Source organism: Varanus komodoensis, unplaced genomic scaffold (genome assembly GCF_004798865.1).
Source record: "Varanus komodoensis strain SLA01 unplaced genomic scaffold, ASM479886v1 scaffold16, whole genome shotgun sequence".
In the NCBI taxonomy this organism is placed as follows: domain Eukaryota; kingdom Metazoa; phylum Chordata; class Lepidosauria; order Squamata; family Varanidae; genus Varanus; species Varanus komodoensis.
The window spans coordinates 1,766,934-1,789,678 of NW_025335468.1; the positions used below are offsets into that span (position 1 = coordinate 1,766,934).

At 47.8% G+C, this 22,745-nt stretch overlaps 1 protein-coding gene across 7 annotated transcripts in view; it reads right to left on the reverse strand.

Annotated features, from left to right (window-relative positions):
* RAB3IL1 (RAB3A interacting protein like 1) overlaps positions 1–21,069 on the reverse strand; it is a 36,886-nt gene extending 15,817 nt beyond the window's left edge. For 2 of the 7 annotated variants that reach the window (XR_006414264.1, XM_044425650.1), the window contains exons 1-4: positions 20,858–21,069; positions 14,090–14,163; positions 2,912–3,161; positions 1,447–1,542 (exon numbers count right to left, since the gene is read on the reverse strand). Coding sequence is in view for 5 of the 7 variants with exons in the window: in XM_044425650.1 (XP_044281585.1) it covers positions 1,447–1,542; positions 2,912–3,161; positions 14,090–14,133 (390 nt within the window). In the remaining 2 variants the exon portion in view is untranslated. Of the gene's footprint in view, positions 1–1,446; positions 1,543–2,911; positions 3,162–14,089; positions 14,164–20,857 lie in introns of those variants that run through there. The other 5 variants (XR_006414265.1, XM_044425646.1, XM_044425648.1 and 2 more) reach the window with 5 other exon arrangements.
* Positions 21,070–22,745: the final 1,676 nt, after the last annotated feature.

Here is a 22,745-nt window from a genome sequence, read left to right on the forward strand (position 1 = left end):
TTCACATTCTTCCACCTTCCCCAGTTCTGTAGCCCCATTCATCTGTGCTGTTAAGATATACTCACTATTTAATACAGAGGTTCAAAAAATTCAGTAGGTTGCTATGTCTCCAAGAGGGTGGACTGGTGGGCCATTGAACACTCCAGCACTTTAAGGAGTGGAACCAAGCTAAATTCTCTAAGCTGAGAGGTCTTTCATGTTTTCTCCATAGATCTTTCTCTTATTTTGGAGGGAGCTCGGCATTTTTCGTAGCCCAAACTCCATCTAGAGTGACTTGTTGCTCCCAAGCAAACAATCCTGCTGGATGTTTTATACATCTTTTATAATTTTCTGGGATGTGATTGTTGCTGTTTAAATGTTAACTGTTCTTTTAAAATATTATTTTTGGAAACCTCCCTGAAAATATGATTGAAGTGTGCTATAACAATTTTTAAACAAATGACCTGTCGATGACCTAGTGCTTGGCTGATGATCCAGTGACCCCCCTCCCATGGTGGGAGATCTAACTTTGGAAATATTACCAAATCATAAGGAGACTCATCAGAACACATCAGGTACAGATGTGCAGTAAAACGGTCCTCTGTAATCACCCAGAGTCTCCAGTAGAGGACAACACCACAACAACTGAGCTCTCCGAGGCCCAAAGCCAAATCCATCGCAGCTCCCACTAACACAGGGCTGCGGAAAAGCATTCCTACTGCATACGCATCAGCTGGAGGATAGTCAGTCTAATAAAGCATGGAACCCAGCAAAGCAACAAGGCCAAATAACACACCAGCTAGAAGACTATCTCCTAAGGCAGGGGTGGGCAACATGTCACCCTCCCAGTGTTTTGGCCCACAGGCTAAGCTTGTGGGGGATCATCCGTCGCCACTGGCCATGCTTTCGAGAACTGGTGGGAGTTGAAAGACTAAACATCTGGATGGCCACAGGTTTCTTACACTTAAGGAATTAAGTGTAAGGGAAGTGGCAACGGTCACCATGCTAGCTGTGGAAAAATGGTCTTTCTAATAGAGGCGGTTCCTGTCAGAGTTGAGCTATATTAGCACAAGAAATGGGGAACGTGTACTCTCACATTTCAAAAATGTCTTGGACATAGAAAACCATGATGCTGGAAAAGAACTTTGCTGCCAGAAGACATTTAGATAAGAACATCTCTCTAACATTATGGTTTTCTATAAGCAAGGAATTTATTATGGCAAAGCATGAAGCAGAGGATGCCTGTGCCTGCAGTCTGAAGTGGAACGGTCCAACAAGAGCTGTGCCATGCAGTCCTGCTGCCTGTGTAGGCTTGGATCTCCTCAGTCTACCCTAGCATGGTTTCAGGGGGAGAAGGGAGGCATATACAGATGTGCAAACGCACAGTCAATGAGGCTTTATTTACTTGATTCCGAAGGGTGAGTCACATCACGTTTGGGGCTCAGACACATTTTGGGGGTTACATACCTCAAATAAGCTAGCTGTTAACTCCTCTAGTTCCTGCTCCAGCTGTTCTCTGACTTTGGAAAGTCTCTCGCATTCCTCATCTTTCAGTTTCAACTCCTGCACAAGGGGACACACAAGAAAGCGAAAATTGCATTAACAGGGCAAAGCCTATCCATAGGCACTTTTGCACCCGCAGCCTGCAGCTCCGGCCCGTGCGCTCGGCGTGACCCAGTCTAACTGGTGGCAGGCTTCCACAGCCTCAGCAGTTCTGCCCATCCCTTTTAAAAAGCCCCTCACACTTGGCTATTGGTAAGAAACAGCAAAGATGTGAACTGAAAGCACAGCCTCCTGTGCTTGGAAAAAAATGAGCGGAGGGTGCTTGTCGCAAGGCTGCCAAGGACGATCACAGCAGTGCTGAAGTGTGGCCATCGAATACATGTAGGCACGCAAACCGGGTGATGTGTATCACAAAGGGACAGGGGAAAGCTAAGATATGTGCAAGGGGCCAGAGAACCACGTATCAGCCCCTGCTCCAATGTCACAGCACTCCTTTGACCCCCACAGCACTGGGTTCACTGCAGCATCTGAAGCAGGAGGCAGAAGCGTCTGTACCTGCAAGTTAGAGTCTGGCAGAATCAGGGGCTGTTGCCACGTTAGAGGCCTCCACAGGTGCAGGAGGGTCCCTGCAGCAGAGGCTGGGCTGAGCGCAGGGCAAGGAGCAACGTGGCTTTGTGCAGGGAGCTGCATTTGGCTGCCATTCCGCGTACGAAGGCTGGCCAGCCTGGCAGATGACTCTGTCCTTGATGCTAAGGATGGGGCAATGCCTTCCGTTGCACCTAGGAGCAGCCTCTGCTAGCGGAGGGGATGGAAAACGGGCTGCGTGGCCCACTGCTCACTCCTTCCAGCACCTGCTGCCTAAGGCCACTGTTTCACCCTGCCCAGGGGCAGGGTGTGAAGTGGTGGGGAGCACTCTGCTAAATGTGTGGCATGTTGCCTCTTTCACAGTGGACACTCTGTTCACCAGAACAGCACGGGACTAGGGCTTGAAAGATGGCTCAGCTGCTCTTTCGTCAGGACGGTCACCTGAGTGGGATGGTGTGAACTGGTGACCTGCAACAGCAGGGGGTTCTGGGCCCCTTCCAATTCTACATTCTATGATTCATTCCCAGTGGGATCCTGGGATCCTACCCACTTGGTGACCAGCATTTTCGTCAATTCGCCTGAACAAGCTTTGGACAGGACAGAATCAATACAGTGTATCAGAACCTGAAGGCAAGCAGGATCGGCTGGCAAACTGCAATTTTCCTCTTGAAAATCAGCAGTTTCCTGACATTCCTTTTTCAGCAAAAGCAGCAGACCACACAGAGTCACACAGCCACAGATCCCTGGGCATGTGTGCTGCATTCAGCAGCGTATTTACATTTGGGGTTTACATTAGCACTTGTCTGCTATTTTCCTGCCCTCCCTTCTTGGCCAGAACTCTTACCTTCTGAGCTCTGTGGAGCTCTTCCTTCAGGAACTCGGAGCCCTTCTCCCGGATCTCCACAGAGGAGCTGCGCAAGCGAGAGACGTTCAGCTGCGACACGGATTGGTCCTCATCCCCACCTCCCAGGCCCTTGATGGGTGGCTCCGGCTGCTGCAGCTCCTGTCCTCTGCTGGCTGGAGCAAGGGGCTTCCATTGCCCCACCCCTGGCTGCTTTTGGAGCTGTTGCCTGGTCTCTTCAAACTGGGCCTGGCTGTAGGAAAGGGACCCGTGAGCACTGGATTGCCAAAGACGATTAACAGCACGTGGGCAACGCCTTCTCCTTCGTTAAGGCTCGTAACAGGTACAACAAAGGGAAGACAGGAGTGTTTCTACAGGTCTGAAACCAGAGCCTGTGCATGGGGAACACGCGTGAATGAAAGACAGAGTGTCCCCAGCCCTCATTTCATGGGGGAAATGTGAGAAGACAAGACACATGGACAACTTTGACCTATGCAACTTCGGGAAATATCCAGCGTTAGTCCTACTTTTAATTATTGAAATTAATAAGATGCAAGCTACTCATATCTAATTTACATCATGTTCATTTTAATGGCTCGATTCTAAGAGGATTAACTCTGGATACTACCCTCTGTGTTTCTAATTGGTCTTTTGACCTGTGTGATCCTGTACACTCAAGTCCAACATACCTCCCCTTTCATTGCTCTATCCTAAAACCTTTCTTTTGAATCGCTTCTAATTTTTGTTGGGTGCTCCTGTTGAATTTCATATCTCTGGAAGTCTTATTCCAGCGGAATGCAAAATTTAAACTCCAGTGGATCTGAGTTCATACTTTTTGGGGCAGGGTGCTCCCAAAGCGAAGCAGCAAGGGCAGCAGACACTTTTCTGTCCTAATCAGGGAAAGGAGCATCCCAGATGATGACTTCCTTAAAGGACATCAGTAAGATGACCTCTACCTTCCCCTGGGAGGACCATTTCAACTTCATTAAGGACACTGTTAGAAGTGCAGAACATAAGCTTTACGTGCAGCAAGTTCCAGTTTCAGTCCCTGGTATTTCCAGGTAAAAGGTGCAGGAAGCAGATGAAAGGAACAGCCTCTGCACAAGGCACCTGGGCAGTCAGAGCTACTGAGCGCCATTGCCAGCCAGAGCAGCCCAGGATGGGCAGAAGGCAGAGCTCCGTAAGTTTTGGATTTCCACTCGCAGAAGCCCCCGCCAGCACAGTCAATGGTCAGAAATGTTCCATCTTTCCCTCCTCTCGAACAAGGAGTCACTTCACAAAGCATTTGGCATTCTAATACAGATGCCTCCTTCTACCTACCTGTGGAGTGGAGATACTGGACTTGATGGAAAAGAAGTCTGATCTGGGTGATGCACAGGTAAGCCCAAAGGTATGATGAAAACTAGTATCATATAAGAAGTGGAAGAAACCCCAGAATATTCAGGGAATGAATGAGCACCAGGAACCACTTCAAGGAGTGGGCCATGTGCCTTGCAAATGAGTGAGACACTACTGCAGGATGGGGGAAGCAATGTAGAGTGACCGGCAGTAGAAGGCAGCTTCCTATTTTACAAGACATTGCTTAGTTTCCTTTTTTAGGGACCAAGTGATTCTCTCTCTCTCTCTCTCTCTCTCGCACACACATACACACACATGCACTCTTCAAAGTAATTGCCTCTACAATCCCCACACACAGTTTGTAGCAATCAAAATAGTGTTTCCAAAAGAAGAACTAGCGCTGCCATCTCTCTGAGGGAGGATGGCATGGGCTTTGCTTTGAAAATGCGAGGCCTCTGGACAAATGCTTTGGAAGTCAAAACCCATTTTGTCTCCAGATGATGCACTGAAGGGACTGTGTGCTCAGCATACCTACATACCTGGCCACCAGAAAGCCCCAAGGTCAGGGGTGAGGAGACTCGGGTCCAGGGGACAAAGCAGCCCTCGTACCGTCTCAATCTGGCCCTCTGAGGCTCTCTAGAGGGTGATTCCCTTCCCCCCAAGCACCCATAGTTTACTGCTTTCCTGGCTTTTGTGCAGTATTTCCCCCACTGAAAAGGTTGAAATGCCTCTCCTGGCAGAAATGCCTCTTCAGTTACTGGCAGAAGGAGCTTCAAAATAGGATATGCTGGGACTTTGGATCCTGTCCCTTTGCCTTCCTCTCCACCCACCCCTGGAATGTGGCTTCCTTGGGCTGAAAGTGGTTTTTTTCACCCCTTATATAGGCAAAAAGGGTCTCTCACAGGGGTCCCACCACTCCACTTTTTCCTCAGACCATGAGCTGCTTTGGAAGCAACCGCTGATAATCTTCCCATGCACATCACCATTTCTTTCCCCTGCCGTACCTCTAAATCAGAACACTGCACTCTTAGCCAGAGAACTTCAGGAAAAGCCCATCACACAGTGGCAGAGCCTGTATTTTACATGCAGAAGGACCACTTTTCAATCCCTGCTCGTTTTGGGTAAGGTCAAGAAAGATTCCTGTCCAAGACCCTGGGAAACACTGCCAGTCATTGTAGGCCAGGGGTTGGCAGACTTCAGAACTGTGGGATCCACTTTGTTTCTTCCTAGAACCTGAAGGACCACCAAGTATATGAGGACCTGTGCTTAGAATTATAGAATCCTGAGCTCAGGAATTTGCTTTGAGTAGCAAAAGTGAATGGAGTTCACAGTCCTTTGAGCAATAAAATCCACAACTAGTTTTTACAAGCTGGTTTTGCTGCAGTAGTGCAATTTTTCTTGCTGTGGAAGAGCGTCATGTTGGCATTGTTGCTATAGACCTGGTTTAGATATAACAAGGGCAAACAACCAATGGATTGGAGGTGTTGCGTGAGAGCATGGTTTGTGGTGGGGTTCAGACTCTAATTTACTTAATCCTCAACAACCCAGAGTACTGTAGCATTTAGATGTCACAACTAAGAGTGTAGGAACAGGATGTCCCTAACTTGTTCAACAAGGCTGATGCATAGCTGCTGTGGTGAGCATGTGCAGAAGGCAGTGTGCTTGCTCACACGTTGCCCTGATGACCCGTAAGTTGTCATTACGTGCCAGAAAACCACTGTTCAACATCTGGAAATCACCCAGAGATCCCTCTCGAGCTTCTGCCCACAACTGGTATAGGCAGCACTGGGCTAGACAAACCAATGGGAGGACTCCCTAAGGTCGCTTCCTGCATTTCATGCAGCTGCACACAGACACACCCTAGTGGACAGGATGGTGACTCCCTGAAAAAGTTTCCAGTGCTGTATTTAAATCTGGAAATGATCCCAGTTCTGAACAGCTTGCCATTTTATGTAACTGCCAAAAGCATATTAATAAATCCTGGGAAATCTACCCAGTTAATTGTATCTACTCCTCCTTTCTAGGGAATGTGGGATAGTTTTATAAAATAGTATGGAGCTAGGGAGAGAAGAAAAAACAACTGACATGCACTCAAATTAAGAGTAAATTACTGGATGAAATTCAGCATTACTTATTTGTCTCATGATGATGATGATTCTCCGGTGGGTAGGACACTTCTGGCTCAGATATGTTTAGGAGTTATCCCGACGGGACGGCACCCAAAGACCAGAAGTGCTCCATGGAAGAAAGAGTGCCCATATACATTAATAGCAATCAATAGCAATGGCAAATATCCTATGATGTAGGAAAGTATCTACTGTCTTCCCTTCACAGTGGAACAGCAAATGTTTAAGACAGGAGAAATTAATAATGTGACCCTTTAACCGTAAAATTATGTGAAAGACTTCTGAGATCTACTTCGCAGAAACAGCAGGCAAGCTACTAGACTTGTATCTGGGCTTTAACTACTTCATAATGCAGGCAGGAACTCACAAGGCTGCACAGAGGAAGTGTGGAGGTCATTTGAAAATCCACTTGCAACCTGAAATGGTATGGTTATCATTTCACCTTTATGGTAGCAACGTGCCCCATGTGACAGGGGATACTCCTGTATTTGAATGGCTGTCCCATCCAACTGCGGTTGAAAGACAAAGGACCTTCATAGGGAAAAGCCCGAGTTTTCAAGCAGCCCATGGGCAGTTAGTACGCGCAGGACAGATGCAGCAGGAACCCAGGTCTTGTGGTTGCTGCAGTCTCCCCTGCTACTGTATTGAAAACTATTTCTGCATTCGCATACCTTCATGTACATGTGTTCTCGTGTGCCATCGAGTCATCTCTGACTTATGGTGACCCTAGGAGTACAAGCTCTCCAGTAAATGCTCAGCTCTTGTCATCTCAATGCTGTGGCTTCCCTTATGGAATTGATCCATCTCATAGTGGGTCTTCCTCTTCTTCTTCTGCCGTCAGCTTTCCCTAGCATGACAGGCTTCCCTGGTATGAGTAAATTGTATGCAAATCTGTGTCTTTTTTGTGGTGGGGGGGGGTGATGCATCCTCTCTTTTTTGGCTGTGCGTAAGTGGCCATCTTACACCTGCCATTTGCGAGAAGGATGCTTTCGTGGGCTTAGGATGCGTCCTGACACTTCAGTGGGGTGTCAGGGAAGAAGGACCGGAGGGAGAGAAACAAACGGGCCTCCAAATCTGAAAACTGGTTGCTGTAAGAAGCCTGAAAAGACAGATGGGAAAGAAACACAAATAGCTCTGAACATTTTAGGAGCCAGGAGACAGCTAACAAGGAACCCAGTTAAGCAAGCGCACATGGCACAGAGTATCTGCACTGGCAGAGAGGGAAGATATGGAGGCAGGTAACACGCATATGGCCTTGGCAAGCTTTGTGGGGAACAGCACAGCTCGCGGCAGCCACGAAAACAGGCAGCACAATCTTATGGATGTCCATGCAAAGGAAGGTCCTCTTGTTTCCCATGGTTCTTCCAAGTAAATGTGTTTAGTACCATGGCCTTTTATGAGGAGCGCAAGGTTTCCATTTAGTTTACAATCAGTGCATGCTGTGTGTGCATGCGCCAGAGAGAGAGGGAATATGAAAGGCCAAAGCCAGATGAGGGGGAAAAACTCTTTTGTATAAACAAGGAAGACATCAACTTCTGATCACCAGTCAGAATTAGCCAAGAAGACCTGAAGTGCAATTCCTTCTTAGACTTGGGCACCAAGCTCTCTCCACCTCAAATTTCTATCTAAAACTGGAAATAATAATGGTCACAGGATGACTGCAAGGACAAACCTCAGCCCTTTGTATGTAACAAGAAAAGGCAATTCCCTGAGCATCAATAATAGATAGCAATGCACTTGATGCAAAGAAAACATACCTTTGAGTGGGAAAACAACCTACAGGGGAAAAGGTCTGAAGGGTAAGAGAGAGTATCACAGCTGCTGTCTAGAGGACCACGTGGGTTAACAAAAGAAGACCACCCACCCAAAAGCCAACCCTAAGAAAGTCCCAGTTGTGCTTTTGTCAAGTTGCCATCAATATATTAAATCAGACCTTGAAAAATGATCTGAACGAACAAGTATGTTATCTATACTACCAGCTGTATGATTTTCACACTCCTCACAGCCAGAGCAAACAGTAGGAAAATGTCCTCTGAATGTGTCAGTTGAAATGCTTGTGACCTAGATTTTAACACAAATGCGCCCATCAAACTCTGACATATCAAGGCAGATGCTGGTTTGCAGAAATAAGCAAACAAATATCTTTGAGGACAAAGAGATAGATTTGAGTGAGATAAACCACACTATTGAGGGGTCAGTACATGGCCATTATATTTTAAGACATAGATCAAAAATAATAATGTGATAACAAAGGAAATCGACAGGGAACTAGTTTGGGGGAAAGGGAATACAATATTTAATTTGGCAGCTTTTGCTCTACATGTGCCATTTTGATTCCAAGGAAAATAGCACCAAACATCTCAAGGAGAAGCTCTGATGGAAGAGATTCAGAAACCTCCAAGGTATTTAGGCTCAAATGCAATGAGCGGTTACTAAAAATGACCCATGTAAAACATTCAGACATCTGTCCTGAGCGACAATATCTTGACATACATGGAATGAGGCTCAGGTCTTAAGAGCAGGATCCTGTGCTCTGTCCCTTCTGTAAAACTAACCCTTCCCCACAACATAACTGCTGCTGAAAGATACACTTGCACTAACTCTGCCCCTTTGCTGAGACTCCACTGAGCCCACGCACGCCAGCAGAAGGGCCAGCAGATGCCTGCTCTCCTCCCCATATGTTCAGCACTGAGTGCAGAACCCAGAGCACTGGCCAAATCCAGCCCCCCAGGCATCATCAGAGGTCCCTATCCTTGCTCCCTGCTCCAACCTGTGTCGGATATCATTGCCTTCAAAGTCTTCTATTTTGAAGTCAGCTTCTACTGAGCCATCTTTAAAAGCAGACACGCATATGAAGAATGAAGGAGAGAAGGAGAAAAAGGCAGTGGCAGGGGGAACTACGCATTGCCAACAAGCCCATTACTAAGTCTCTGAAAATTAAATAGGAACTGTTGAAAACTGCACTCCAAAGGAAAACAAGAGGAAAGGGAGAACAGCCAAGAAATGAATGCGCACGTCTGCCAGAAGAATGAAACTAGTATGACAAATCACAACACAGATAGAAGTCACATATTAGGAAAGGATGCTTTAGGTTAGGCACAAAGGAGATATTCAGCTAAACACAATCTGTTCATGTTTCAGGAGAACTGGGGCACCTGATTTGGTGTTGCAAAAGCCTAATTCATTCTCAGTGGAGGAATGAACCTGGGTTGTGCTACCTCATAATGCAGGTGGGAACTCAAGTTTCCTACATGCAAAAAACCATATGTCACGGGAAAAGGTTCTAGCTTAATTTTTTACTGGACATCTAATTTTCTACATGCAGAGAACTATTTTGTATGAAGTGGCATTTGCTTATGTTATCCTCCTAACTTCAACCTGCAGTCTCAAGTGGAAGAGCAGATATGGATTTACCAACTGTGACACATACTTATTTCCAAGAGAGAGGAACAATACCCCCTACAGAATCTCATCAGTTGGTATCTAAGTTTTACCTAGCCTTGTTTCACTGATTTGTCCAAAATGCATGCAAACCCTTACTCCCTTTCCTTGAATAGGCCGATAAGTTCCAACCATGTTGTGCTTCTGAGCCATAAGTTAGACTTGTTAAGACTTGAGTCCAACCATTATGTAATTTTCTGACTTGCTTGCTAGGTCACTGACATTGGAAATGGAGGTTATCATTGGCCAAACCAACTATCACTTTATTCAAAGGGGGCGGTGTTCACAGAACTGAGCGCTCCCAAAATCAATCAGTTCTTCTGGAGTATCTGAATTACTGTGTATGCCCATGATTGTTGCCTTCTGTTTCTCCCCCACCCCACATTCCATTTCTCTTTTTCCCTTAATTGAATTCCTTTTTATATTTGAACATGTGGCTGTATTGTTCTAAAATGGATTAACTGTTTGCCACATGCAGGACTATATGATTACAAAACTATGTTCGTTTTTCAAGATGTTTTAAAGGTGTTTGGTAAACTTCCTGTTTCCGGGCTTTGGGAAGAAAAGTTCGAAGTACCTTTCCTTCTTCTTAGGCCTGGGCAGAAGGGAGGGCTCAGAAGCATCTAAGGCAGCTGGGCAGGCTAGCATGTGTCAGGAGGCTCATCCTAACGGATGGCAGCCTCTCAGAAATTCCTTTCCGGGCAAGTGGCCCACAAGGGAGAAAAGGTGACCTCCCCTTGCAGTGTTGTAATGCCAGCTTAGTGATGTACTAGGCCAGGAGTCGGCAACCTTTAACACTCAAAGAGCCATTTGGACCCTTTTCCCACACAAAAGAAAACTCCGGGAGCCGCAAAACCCTTTTGACATCTAAAATGAAGATAGCACTGCATATATCGTTTTTTACCTTAATGCTATGTATACCTTCATTATGATTTAGCTGCAGCTCTTGTTCAGTCGCTAAAAACTGTTATTTTTAATCTTACATTATAAACTAGTAGGACTCCTTTCATATATTTTGAATAGGAGAACAGCTTCCTGAAGAGTCAAAGTCAGTGCTAAAGGGCTGCATGCATTAAACTGCAAACCCCATAAGCTGGTGAGCAGTAAAAGCAAATGAATCTACCCTCGTATCATTACACGTTCGGTTTTCTTCAGAAACTTTTCTTTTCTTCGATTTATCCATGGTTGGCCTAGGGGTGTGGGGGGGGGGGAGCTCAGTAAATCGGTGCAGATCCACAGATTGGTGGCTGCGCAGAGATATAGGGGAGATATAGGTGTGTTTAGTGACTGATTAGCAGATAAACAGTCAAGTGCTGTGAATTGTGACAGGTCCCAAGCGCAGCTTTTAATATTTAGATGAAGGAGATTACTTTGGGACAAAGAGAATCCTTTCAGCAGAGTTTCATGTAACATGAGAGCCTGCAGGAAGCTTGTTTAGCAGAGGAATGTAGCGACTTACTTAACTAGCTGATTTACTTAACTAGCGTGGAGCTTCGAGCAGATCAGCGGCTGTGCCGGCACGTGTTTTGAGCGGTGGAGCCACAGCAGAGGGGTTCAAGAGCCATGTGCGGCTCCGGAGCCGCGGGTTATCAACCCCTGTCCTAGATCGAAAACCCTCACCATCTCCTAGGTGAGGAAAGTAATGGTTCTTTGGTTTCATAGCACTGTCAAGATCCTAAATTGTATGTTTATCCATTTATGACATGAGTGCATGAAAAGTTATGACAACAAATTTACAGAGACTGAAATATGTAGTGGGTTGATTCAAAGGAACTGTTATATATTACTGTTATATACCATAAGGGTGCTAAAAGGATGCTAGAGAATGATAAATACCAATGGACAGAAAAGACCAGAAGTAAATTGGAAAAGTATAAAGGAACATAAGCGATCCCAGCCACCCAGTTAGCATGCTGATAAATGAAGTCTTTATACAGATCTGAACCAGAAGATATTAAGGGTGCCAATATAATGTATTTTTACAGTTTAACAATGGGGGGTGCACATGGGGGAGTGGGGGAAAGAATAGTGTAGGACCAGTTAATTCCATTTCAGTTTTATGGAAGCAAATACAGCAGATTAATCAATGGAAGTCAGTCTTATATATTTAGTCCTAATCAACAATTAGGATATTAAAAACAAACATGGATATAGCAAAGGGCTTTTTGTTGGGATATAAGATTTTATGGGATAATGAGTATGCCAAGTGAACCCTAAAATATCCAAAATGAACAGGATCATTTTATTATAAATTTTAGAATGATTATATCCAAGCTGACCCTATCATAGCTCTGAGGGGAAGAGGGGACATGATTGTATCAGAGACTGAAAAGCAATAGGTTACCCGTTCCCTTCGTGGGAAAATTAACCAGGGAACGGGAAGCTGCTTGGAGTGGCCATTAGAGGATCTGGAACCAAGGGCCCCAGTATGCTGAACCAGGCATGGTTGTGCATGTCCTAGTTTAGTGTCTGGACCCTGTGATGGTCTGTGGTTTGTAATCAAGATCCATTGCTTTCGCTGGGGCTCCAAGTGAATGCAGTGGTTTGGGGTCCCTTTGACCATCACCACCTGGTTCACCAGCTACAGCCTGTCCTGGCTGCAGCAGCACAACTGCTAGACTGCTGCAGTGCATTCCATGAAGGGCTTCCCTTAAAGCTGCTCTGGGAGTCAGCATTTGGTGCAGAGGGTAGAAGCTTGGCTGCTGTCTGGAGCTGCCCTTTTCAGTGCGCAAATCCTCTGCTGAAAGAACCTCACTGGCTATTGCTTTGCTACCAGGCCAGGTTGTGGCAATCACAATGTTTGGGACTAGGATGCCTGAGGGAACACTTTCTCCCCTACCAACCTACCAGGGTGGTCATCAGAGGACATTCTCCTGGTGGTTCCACAAGGACCCACAGCCTGACGGGAATCCACCAGAAGAGCCTTCAGCGTGGAGGCCCCATTTCCACGGAGATCCTTGCCTTGGAAGGTCAAGCATGTGCTGACATTGTGCTGTTTTTGGTGCCACTAAAGAAAATCTCATTTCGGGAAGATGTTTCTTGCTAAGCAGACACTGCCTTAATTTATTTTTACATTTTTAAAAAATCTGTGGTTCTAATTGGGGTCTTTCTTTGCTCAAACTCATACTATTCACCACTGTTTGGATGTGGAGTGGTAGATAAATGCTGCAAATAATTAAGGAGACACTCCAGCCCCGCTATCCGCCCCCCCCCCCAGCTGCCTCCTCCCACTCCCCCAAAGCCTTTCCTGAATGGGGTAGGCTGTGGCATGGAGCAAAGGCTGAGGGAGAAGACTGGAGTACTAAAAATGCAGAGTTGTTCAGGTCAGGTACCACTACCAACTTTCAGCAATCCCCTATGTCCCTTCAGCCCTAGAGCCTGCCCCATTCAGAAGTGTTATTCCATTCTTGGGAAAGTTGTAGGTGGGAGTAGGAGAAAAGAGGGGGCAAGAGAGTCACTTTCCACTGGTGCTTTTCTAGATCCAAATCATATTTCTCCCTTGCTCAGATAAAGTCCTGAGAAATGCAGGGAAAGCCCTGACACTGCCTGAGTTATGAATTAGCAGCATGAAATTCACTGTACGTCACATTTCCAGAATGACATGGCAACCCGGAAGAAGAAATGATGAAGGGGCCAGAAGACAAAGAACACAAGGACAGCCACAGAACTGACAAACATGCTTATGGTGACCCACTTAATGTATGCTCATCAAGGAGAATAAGAAACAAGCATTGCTTGTCCTTAAAATTGAGTACATTTTAATAGCTGCTTGTCTGCTGCTGCATCCAATATGGAATATAAACTGTTGATGGCTGGCTTTTTTAAAAGGTAATTTCACAATAAACCTACCACAATCAATTATCTCCCAACAGTCATTCTTTCGGATACCCCACAAGGTAGATTTCATCCAGAAAGATTTCTCTGCAACTAGTTTGGCACTGTTGCATTTAAGAATAAATATGGAACTGAAGGGGAAAGCCAAGTAGTGCTGATTGTATCTGCCACAGTCCCTTGCTTTGAACAAAGCCATGTGATCCTGGAAAACTCCTGTCTTCCCCTTGGTCTGGCTGAGATGTACCAGCATGTGTTGGCTCCCGTGCGGCTTTCAGCAATCAGACACGCTGAGTTAGCATATGCAACACTTAAAAAAACAATTCCCTCATTTGGAAACATGTTTAGGTAATTATTATTTCAGTGTCAGGATGGAGCAGCGGAGTCCGCAACAAGGCATACGCAAGATCATCCAAGTAGTTTGTGGCACAGCTGGAATTTGTACCTTGGCTTTCCAGGTTCAAGTGGTCCAAAGACCCTTCGGCGCATTCTGCAGAGTTTCTGTTTCTCGCACACAGACTGCAAGATGGGTACAAAAAGAATTACATTTCAACTCTGAATCCCATGTGGCAGATTCCCTGCTGAGGAGATTCCTATTTCTCAGCTCTGATCATAGCCAATAAGCGGCCCCCCATCTAATGTGGGATGTCTAATAAACTCAAAAGAAGGGCTCTTTCTACGTGAGTCAGAAAAAGCAACCAAGCACTTGAGAATATGATTCACCTTCGACACAGACCCTGCACAGACCAAGAACTGCAGTGAAGTGTTCATGAAATGAAACCAGTACAGCCACACCATCACTTTTGCAAGCCTAGTTGAAAAGAACCTCAGTCAGCAACAGTTTCCTGCAAAGAACTGCCAACTGAGCAAAATAGCTGAAGTTCTAAATCACTTCCTACAGCAAAAAGTAGAAAAGGGTGGCTCTATCAGAAAACCTTCCCTCCATCCCCACACGGGCTTCTTCACTGCCAATTATCTGGGAATACTTAAGCACTGCTGCTTACCCTCTGCTGCCTCCTCCACCCTGCATCCTTGCAATCATACATCCATTCTCTCAAACAGAAATCAGGTGCTGCTCTGCAAATGTGCAGGAGGTGAGGTTCTGGTTAGAAAGTGTTTCATCAAACACAAATTAACATAGAAGGGTAAAAGGCAGCTCTCCAGATGTTTTTGGCTTCAATTCCCAGTCTCCCCTGCCAGCATGACCAATGGTCAAGAATGTTTGGAGGTGAAGCCCAAAACATCTGACAAGCTACTTTCTGCCTACGCCACAGAAAGTCTGAAAATACTGCCTGAACAAGCTTCTTTTATGTTTAGATTTTCCACAAGTGCTAATAAAATACAAGCACTATGGATTTTGTTTTCATTTCAGGCAGCAACCTGAAGATTTTAAGAACTGCCTTTTTTGTAACCCATTTAGAAGAACCTTGTGTACATGAAAAACATGTAGGTACACCAGGAGCAGCCCTGACAACTTTTGGAAGTGTTCGTGTACCTTCAAAAACAGGTCCTCTTTCTTTTTCTTCTCTTTCTGTCAATTTTACCCTCTGCCCTCTTTTTCAAGCCCCTTCCCCTTCATTTCTTTTTTATCTTTCTGATCTTCTTTATAGTTAGGATACTTGGGGCACCATCTGATACCTGTTTAGACAGGAAAAAGGTCCTACAACTCCTAGCGCTCCTTGGACTGCAAAGTTGTCTACCCGCACACTGAAGGCTGTGGGTCCATTCTGATCAATATTTGCTACTCTAATTGGCAAAGCCTTTCCAGGGTTTCAGACCCTGAAGGTGCCAAGGACTGTATGCCAAGCAGGAACTCTGCCAGCATAAGGCACGTGAAACAAACCCATCTTTGCACTGTGCTTCTTATCAACTGCAACACCTTGGCATTGGGTCCCAAGCCATGAACAGCTTTTCTTCCATGTCAGGGTTCAATGTTCTCAGCGTATTCTTCTCCCCAGTCCAGTGCCATTCCTGTCCTGTCTCCCAGATCCTCATTTGGGTCAGCTGACTGAAGCAAGGTCCCATGCCACAAACTGGAAGCAGTGGATTCACAACTGCATGCAGTTGCTACTGCTATTCTAAGATGATTGCCTCCTGCTTCTTCCCCCACACAAGAAATCTGGCCTTGTTTTGATAAATAAATTTGATAAAATGAAGCATTTCTTTGCCAGGAGATGTACCCAGAACTACAAAATACAACTTAAAATGCAGGCGATTCCAAACTTATTTATTAGATTTGTCTAACCAGGACAAACTAGTTCATCAGTAAATAGTACAAGTATCAATATAATAGGGGATTAAACATTAACAGCACAATTCTATGGCTGACTTGGAAGCATGAGGGTTTGGGATTCTCAGTGCTGAAGTTAGAAACGTGTTCTGTCCTCGTAGCCAGGTTTCCACACTTGGACCGCTCCCTTCCCCACTCATGGCTGGCTCAGAAAGAAGGCCACCAAGTGCTCCCTGGGGACACAAGGAGAGGGGCTCCTGGAGGGGGAAGGGAGGAGGCAGGTGCTGCCAAGATAAGATGCACCTTGGGACTCTGGAGCCTCCTTCCCAGAGTGTTCACTCAGACCTGCAGAATTGGCTGTCTCAGAGCTTTGCAGAGTGACAGCGGCACAGAGGTACATTTGGAGGGTTTTGGGCATCCCCATAAGACTGTGCCTTCAACACATTTCAAACAAGTATCAAAACATTGAGGAGCCACAGTAAAATTAATAAGCAACAAACAAAAAGTTAAATGCTTAGTTAGAAAGAGAGATTTCAACCTGCTGCCTAAATCTATAAAAGAGAGCACCTTTTATTAAAGTACTTGATCTCACTTTCTTACCACCTTACAGGTGCTTCTTTTGTTAGTTTGGTTGCACCTTTCATTCAGGGATGCTGTAGTTGCAACCTGCATTGCTGATCATATAATGCGACTGGATGACCTTGACTGTCCCTTCCAAATTTATAGCTCAGTCTGCAAATCTAGCCAGGAGGTCAGAGTGCATAATCCAGTTTCTTCAGATATTCTGCTGAAACGGGCAGGGAAAGCAACGTGTGCAGAATCTGCACTTTTACCAGAGACCAGAGGACTCTGCCCGTTCTTGCAGAGGTGATTTGTCAGAGCTGTTTCCTACATGAAATTCCTTTGGGCCACTTGCAGCAGAATTTCCCAAGCACCACAATCTGCTGCGACACCATGAAGTCAGGCACAATAGCATTCCCCTTGTTGATGCAAGAGATAACCCTGCTTGCGTCTGCCACTCCTTGTCTGCCACTCCTTGCATCCCGGAACAGGCGCAACCAATGTGCAAGGCTTTTCCATCCTACATTTACTGGTTACTGTCTAGGCAACTGCTCAACCCCATCACCAACTGCCTTATACAAGTACGCAAAAACCCGTCAAAGTCATCTGAATGCTGAAAGATATTTCAGTAATAGCAGCAATTGTTAGTGCAGGAACAGCAGCAGTACAGAGAGAGTCCTGTGACTCTGCTTTGCTTCGCCAGGTAATCATATTCCTGCTCCCCAGCACCCTCTTCCAAATGTCTCGGACTGCAGCATGTCTCAAATGAACTGATTATTAAATGCCCCCATCCTTTTCAACAGTTTTTTCTCCTGGGGCAAATCAACCATGCGCACCAGACAGACTGAATTATCCAAATGGATGGACTTTTCACAGCCATTGCTTTACACTAGATCCTCTGCACAGAAATCCCAAAATTGCTTCTCCATTCCTTGGCAGCACAGCCCGCAGGATCCAGCTGTCACAAGACACGGGCTCAAGTGACTGCACAGGCATGGCAACAATTGAACCAAGGCCATATCATGGCTTTGATGCACCTCACACATGTCAATCCCAAAGCTTTTCAGTGGGGAAGATGCCAAGCACAAGCCCCTCTCCTAGTGTTCATCTTTCTGCAGCAAACCTCAGGCCGCTGTCCTCTATCCTGTTTGGAGGACAGGGGAAGGACAAGAATAGAAAAGAAGCAGGGCCCTCAGATTCCACGGTGAAGAGGAAGAAATGCAGAATCATCCCTTTCCTTCCTGGAAGCAGACTGGCTGGTTTTAACCCTCCCTTTGCAATCCTGGGCATCAGGGTATGAGGGTGCCCAAGCTGTTTCTTCCCAGGAGAAACACCACCCAGCATAGAGTTAAATCTTGTCATCTGAGTCTTGGCCCAGACTACAATTCTGTCCCTTACAGAGAACAGGACCCAGTCCATCTCTCATGCCAAAGGAGCCCTTGTTCCAAGCTATTCTTGAACACAGCCTTCAAGAGCACTGCTACGTAAAATCCCAGCACGCTCCAGACAAAGGCCATTTGTACACAGGGATGCTTTAAAAGTGTCATTCATTGTGTGATCCTATGCATGCTTAAAGAGAAACGTTTTCTTTCTAAACATGTGTAGGATTGTGCCTTTATTTATTTAATTTCTATATCACCCAATCGTTGAGGTTCTCTGGCTAGTGAACCAATTTGCCATTAACTTGTCAGATGTACTGGTTGTGCCACATATGAAATGAATCTTGTCCATTTTCCATAAAAGGTGTAAGAATAATCAGAGGTACACCCTCACCAATGAAGGATTTGCTGACGGGTTGACTGAAATGTGTGAAAACAACCTTGAACAAAAATCAGTACAGCGGGGGTCTCAAACTCGCAGCCCGCGGGCCAATGGCCGGGCCGGGCGGGGCACGGGGGAGGGAGGGAGGGGCCCTGCGGCCTTCGAAGCGCCGGCGGCGCCTGGGCCGGCCTCCGGGAGCGACTGACGCGGGATGAGCGGCCCACCCCCACCGCGGTGGGTGGTGGAATGCTTGATGCGGCCCAGCCTCACCCAGACTCTACTTCCAGCGGCCCCCAGGTAAGTTGAGAGCCCTGCAGTACAGCATCTACCCAAGGCTTTCTTCAATGTGGGATCAAAATAGAACCATTTCCTTCACTCAAACCCAATTTCCAGCACCTTCTTCTGAGAGCTGTCAAGTGCAGGTCTTCCCCAACCTGGTTAATCCCAAAGGTACTCAAGACTGCAATTCCTATCAGTCTGACCAACCTGTCTGACTGTATGACCAGAGTTGTCATCCAGGGCTGCAGAAACCATGGCCCACAGGCAATCTGGCCCAACCAGAAACAAGTTTCTGAACCTTGGCTGGCATGTCAGCAAGGCTGGGCGGCCAGACTGATGGTCCAGCAGATCTAGAGGGCATGATGTTGAGGACAGCTGCCACAGAGCAAAGATGGGGCGTTCTGTGAAGAGCTGTATTCCCTTTGGCATAATTTGTTGAGGTATCCATGCCAGTGGGGAAAGGGGCAGAAGCAAGCAGTAGACCAGGCCAGAGGCAAAAGGGAGCAGAAAATCTTCAATTTTTCTGCCATTCCCTCCTCCCTGCCCTGCCCTACCCCTTTCGCTCTCTTCCCCCTTTCCCGGTGGGCTGTCAGGTGGGATTGCACTTGACAGAGGGCTGAGCCTATAATTTGCAGGGGTGGGGTTCAAAACTAAGGTGATAATGGCAAGTAATTAGGCCAAGGGACCACCTGCTGACCAGTTCTGGAGGAAAGGCTTCAACTACTAGGCTATGAAGGGTCCTGCAGATCTGGTAGCCTAGCTGGCTCCAACTTTGCCAGTGCTACTTCTAACCCCAGTCTGTCCCCCTGTGGTTTTCTCCTCTTCAAGAAACACACACACACTTTAAAAAGAGAAAATTCTTAGCAGAATCTTTGCTGTGAGCCTCCAGCTCAAGCTCAGCTGGGATTCCTAATCAAGGCAGGATGTGGACCTTGCAGCTCTCCAAAATATCCCTGTCCACCCTTTGGGGGAGGTTCCCATAACTGAGAAGCAGAGAATGAGTTGTGTCTCATCCACAACTAAGTCGAAGCCCAAGCACAGGTCACTGCATTGTTCACATCCATCATTCTGCAACACTGAAAAGGCACAGTTGGCTCATGGAGAGAAGTCCACATTCTGCTATAGGGCAATACCTTTATCAGGACTAACACTTGTTCACAATCTTGTACACTTTGGTTGATTGCAAAATAAAGGTACTGCTAGTTTTCCTTCTTGCTTCCTTTCCCCTTCTTTCTCTCTCTCCACGAGTGGGATTTAGACTGCAAGCTCCTTGAGGCTGGGACCTGTCCTTTCTTTCACTTACACTCTGCTGAAAAACTTCATATGCTCCCTGTCAGTTGCTGCCATATAAATAACCGCAGAACTGCAGCCCTGTGACCCGACAGCCATTTAACTATAACAACTCTTTTGCCCCTGAAAGCCAGAGTTTGCGGGCAAGCTGGTGAATAGTTTCCCAGCATGAGGCAGATCCTGGCATCCTCTCTACCCACCCACATCTTCCAAGAGGAGGTCTCCATAGCCTCCCTCAGACCAATATCTTCCAGATGCACTGGACTACAGCTCTCATCACCCCAGTCAACACTGCTCAATGCACTTCTGGCTAGCAATGTCATCCAACCGATCTGGAGATCCCCAGGCTGGGGAAGGATTGCCTTTGCTTCTATTAGAAGCTCCCCCCTCATGCCAACCCCACGTGTGCCTTCCGCAGTTTAAACCCATTTCCCCTGCCCTGTCCTCAGTGGCCACAGACAGTCCTACTCCAGTTCTAGGTCAGCCAAGAATTCGGCTTGGATAGTCAAGTCGCCTTTCAACCACAATAGTTCTCATCTGTAAAATGGGGTGAACAATAAACTAGATTACAGGATTACTGAAAAGCCAATGCATTTTTTAAAACTATCTACCTACTTCTAATATTTAGCCTAAAGAATCAGGCTTCTGGGGAGAGAATTCATAATACCCTCGTGCTAATGATACCCCAACACAGCACCTCATCTCACCCACCTTATCCAGCGGTGTTCGCCTCCTCCTCCCTCCCTCACCCCCCCCCCCCATTTCTGGCCAGCACATCACGCGGGTCCTGGAGAAAGTTTGTGGCTGAAGCGGGGGAGGGAGGAGGAGGAGGACAGCGAAGGCGCCACCGCGCCAACCCGCGGGCTCCCGGGCACAACAGGCAGGCGGGCGGGCAGGCGGGCAGAGGGCGGGACGCGAGAGCTCCGCTGGACCCTGCCCTGGCTGCAGCCTCCTCGGCGCCGCCGAAGCAAGCCACGGGCCTCCGCCAGTGCCAGCACCCGCGGCCACGGAGGAAAACAAGGCAGGACAAAGGACACGGAGGTGCCGCCCCCGCTCGCCGTCCCGGCGGGGAAGCCGCTGCGGACCACTTACCCCCTCCACATGCTGGCCCCGCTGCGGCTCAGAGCGCCTCCCGAGAAGCAGGGCGCGCAGCGGCCACCGAGCGCATCTCGACCCCGAGGCCGGCGGGCGGCTGCTGCTCCGCTAGCCTCTCCCTTCCCCTCTCCCTCCGGCGCCGCTGCGGCAGGCGCGACAAGTCCTCCCAGCCGGCTGCGCTTGCCTGTCTCCGCAGCTGCAGGGGGACGACGACGGGGACGGAGCCGGGGAGGTCACGTGACCCCACCGAAGGATCTCCTCCCTTCTCTCCCCCGCCCCCCCCAGCCTTCCCCGCAGCCAGGAGGCACGTGCACGACCGGCGCGGCGGCGGGTCACATGATCCCCCCCTCTCATTCAGTGCCATTCTGCGCAGCGCGCGAGTGCGGGCTGTTTCGAGCCCCGCCGCGTGCACGCGCTTTCCGTCGCGGGGGGGGGGGGGCGCCGCGGCGTCTTCCAGATGTTCCTTGGGCTGGCAGCCGGCGCTTCCACGCGGGGCAGGCCTGGATCCCCAGTTCTCCTGCAGGGATTCTGGCAAGGTTGCCCCACTCCCTCTCCGCATTTGCACAATTCGTAAAGGCAGCGGAGCGATAGAGGAGGAGGGGCTCGCATGATGTCCTTCTTGCACAAGATCTTAAATCAAAAGAGACCTCTCCTGTGCAGCCAAAGCCCCTTTAAGAACTCCGGGCAGACAGTTGTCGATAACCCAGCGGCGGGGGGGTGGGGGTGCCGTTCTATTGCTAGGCACATTTCCATGTTGAAATTATGGAGCGGGGGAGGTAAGGAAGCTAAAATTCACAGAGCAACCCTCCCCGTGACTCCGCCTCGATTATAGCCGAATCATCCGCAGCCCCGTTCCGGTAGCCGTCTCTGAAGGGTACCTAAGGGAGCTGCTCGCGAATGCTTTGGAGCACTAAAGCAGAAGGTAACTGCTTTGGCATGGTACCGGATCCCTCGCTTTCGGGATTCCGTAGGGTTAGCGACCCAGTCTTGTGTGCGTTTACTTTGAAGGACGCCCCCAGATTTCAATACAGCGTATTCCTAGTGCTCTAGAGCCATGTACAAATGTATGCGAGCAGGTTTCAAGCCCCGATCCTGAAAATGTGCGCCTCGTTCCTTTTATTCTTCCTTGGAAGCATGTACGTTTGATTTCATTGGGAAGAGCATCTGACGCAATGAGATCAGGACAAGCAGCAGTCGTTCAGGTTCAGCAGCCTGTCTGCAAGTCCAGCTCTCAGCTCTTACAAGCTTCTTGAAGCTTCATATTCAAGAGGCGAAGTGTCTCGAGCGAGGGAAAGCACTCGGAGCAAAGCACTTTGCTTTTATAACGGTGCCAGGGCCTGGCTTGCTGAACACTGGCAGCGAAAAGAAAACAGGCTTTTGGAGGAGAAGCTACCTAGGACAGACTGAAGCAGGAGCGGCGTCACTGATGCGATCTCTTGCTTACACAGGCTCATACCGCAAATGCAAGGGACCGCAGGGGCTTGCTTTTTTCCCCTACTGAAACAGACCATCAGTAGTGAAGAGCAGCTACGATCTTGGCTCGCACAAAAAATGTGCATTTCCCACCCAGTTCCGCTGGACCTGAAAAAAGAGGCACCATCTTCCCGGCAGCCAGACTGAGCTCTGTTGGTTTTGCCTGTGGAAGGTTGCACGATGCAGAGCACGCTGCCTGGGCTGTGCTAATCCTCCTCCGTGATGCTTCCCCGAATTGCCCTTGGATGCCGTGATGATAAAGGGAAGCGCCTCGGGAGGAGACTCACACGCACTGCTGAGTAAGCAATAGACTGTCTTAGGTGTATCAAGATGTCCTTGAGAGGAGCATAAGGCAGGAGCTTGGGCAATGGCGAGGCTTTGTCCACAGGGAGCCAGCAGCAAATGGCAGAAA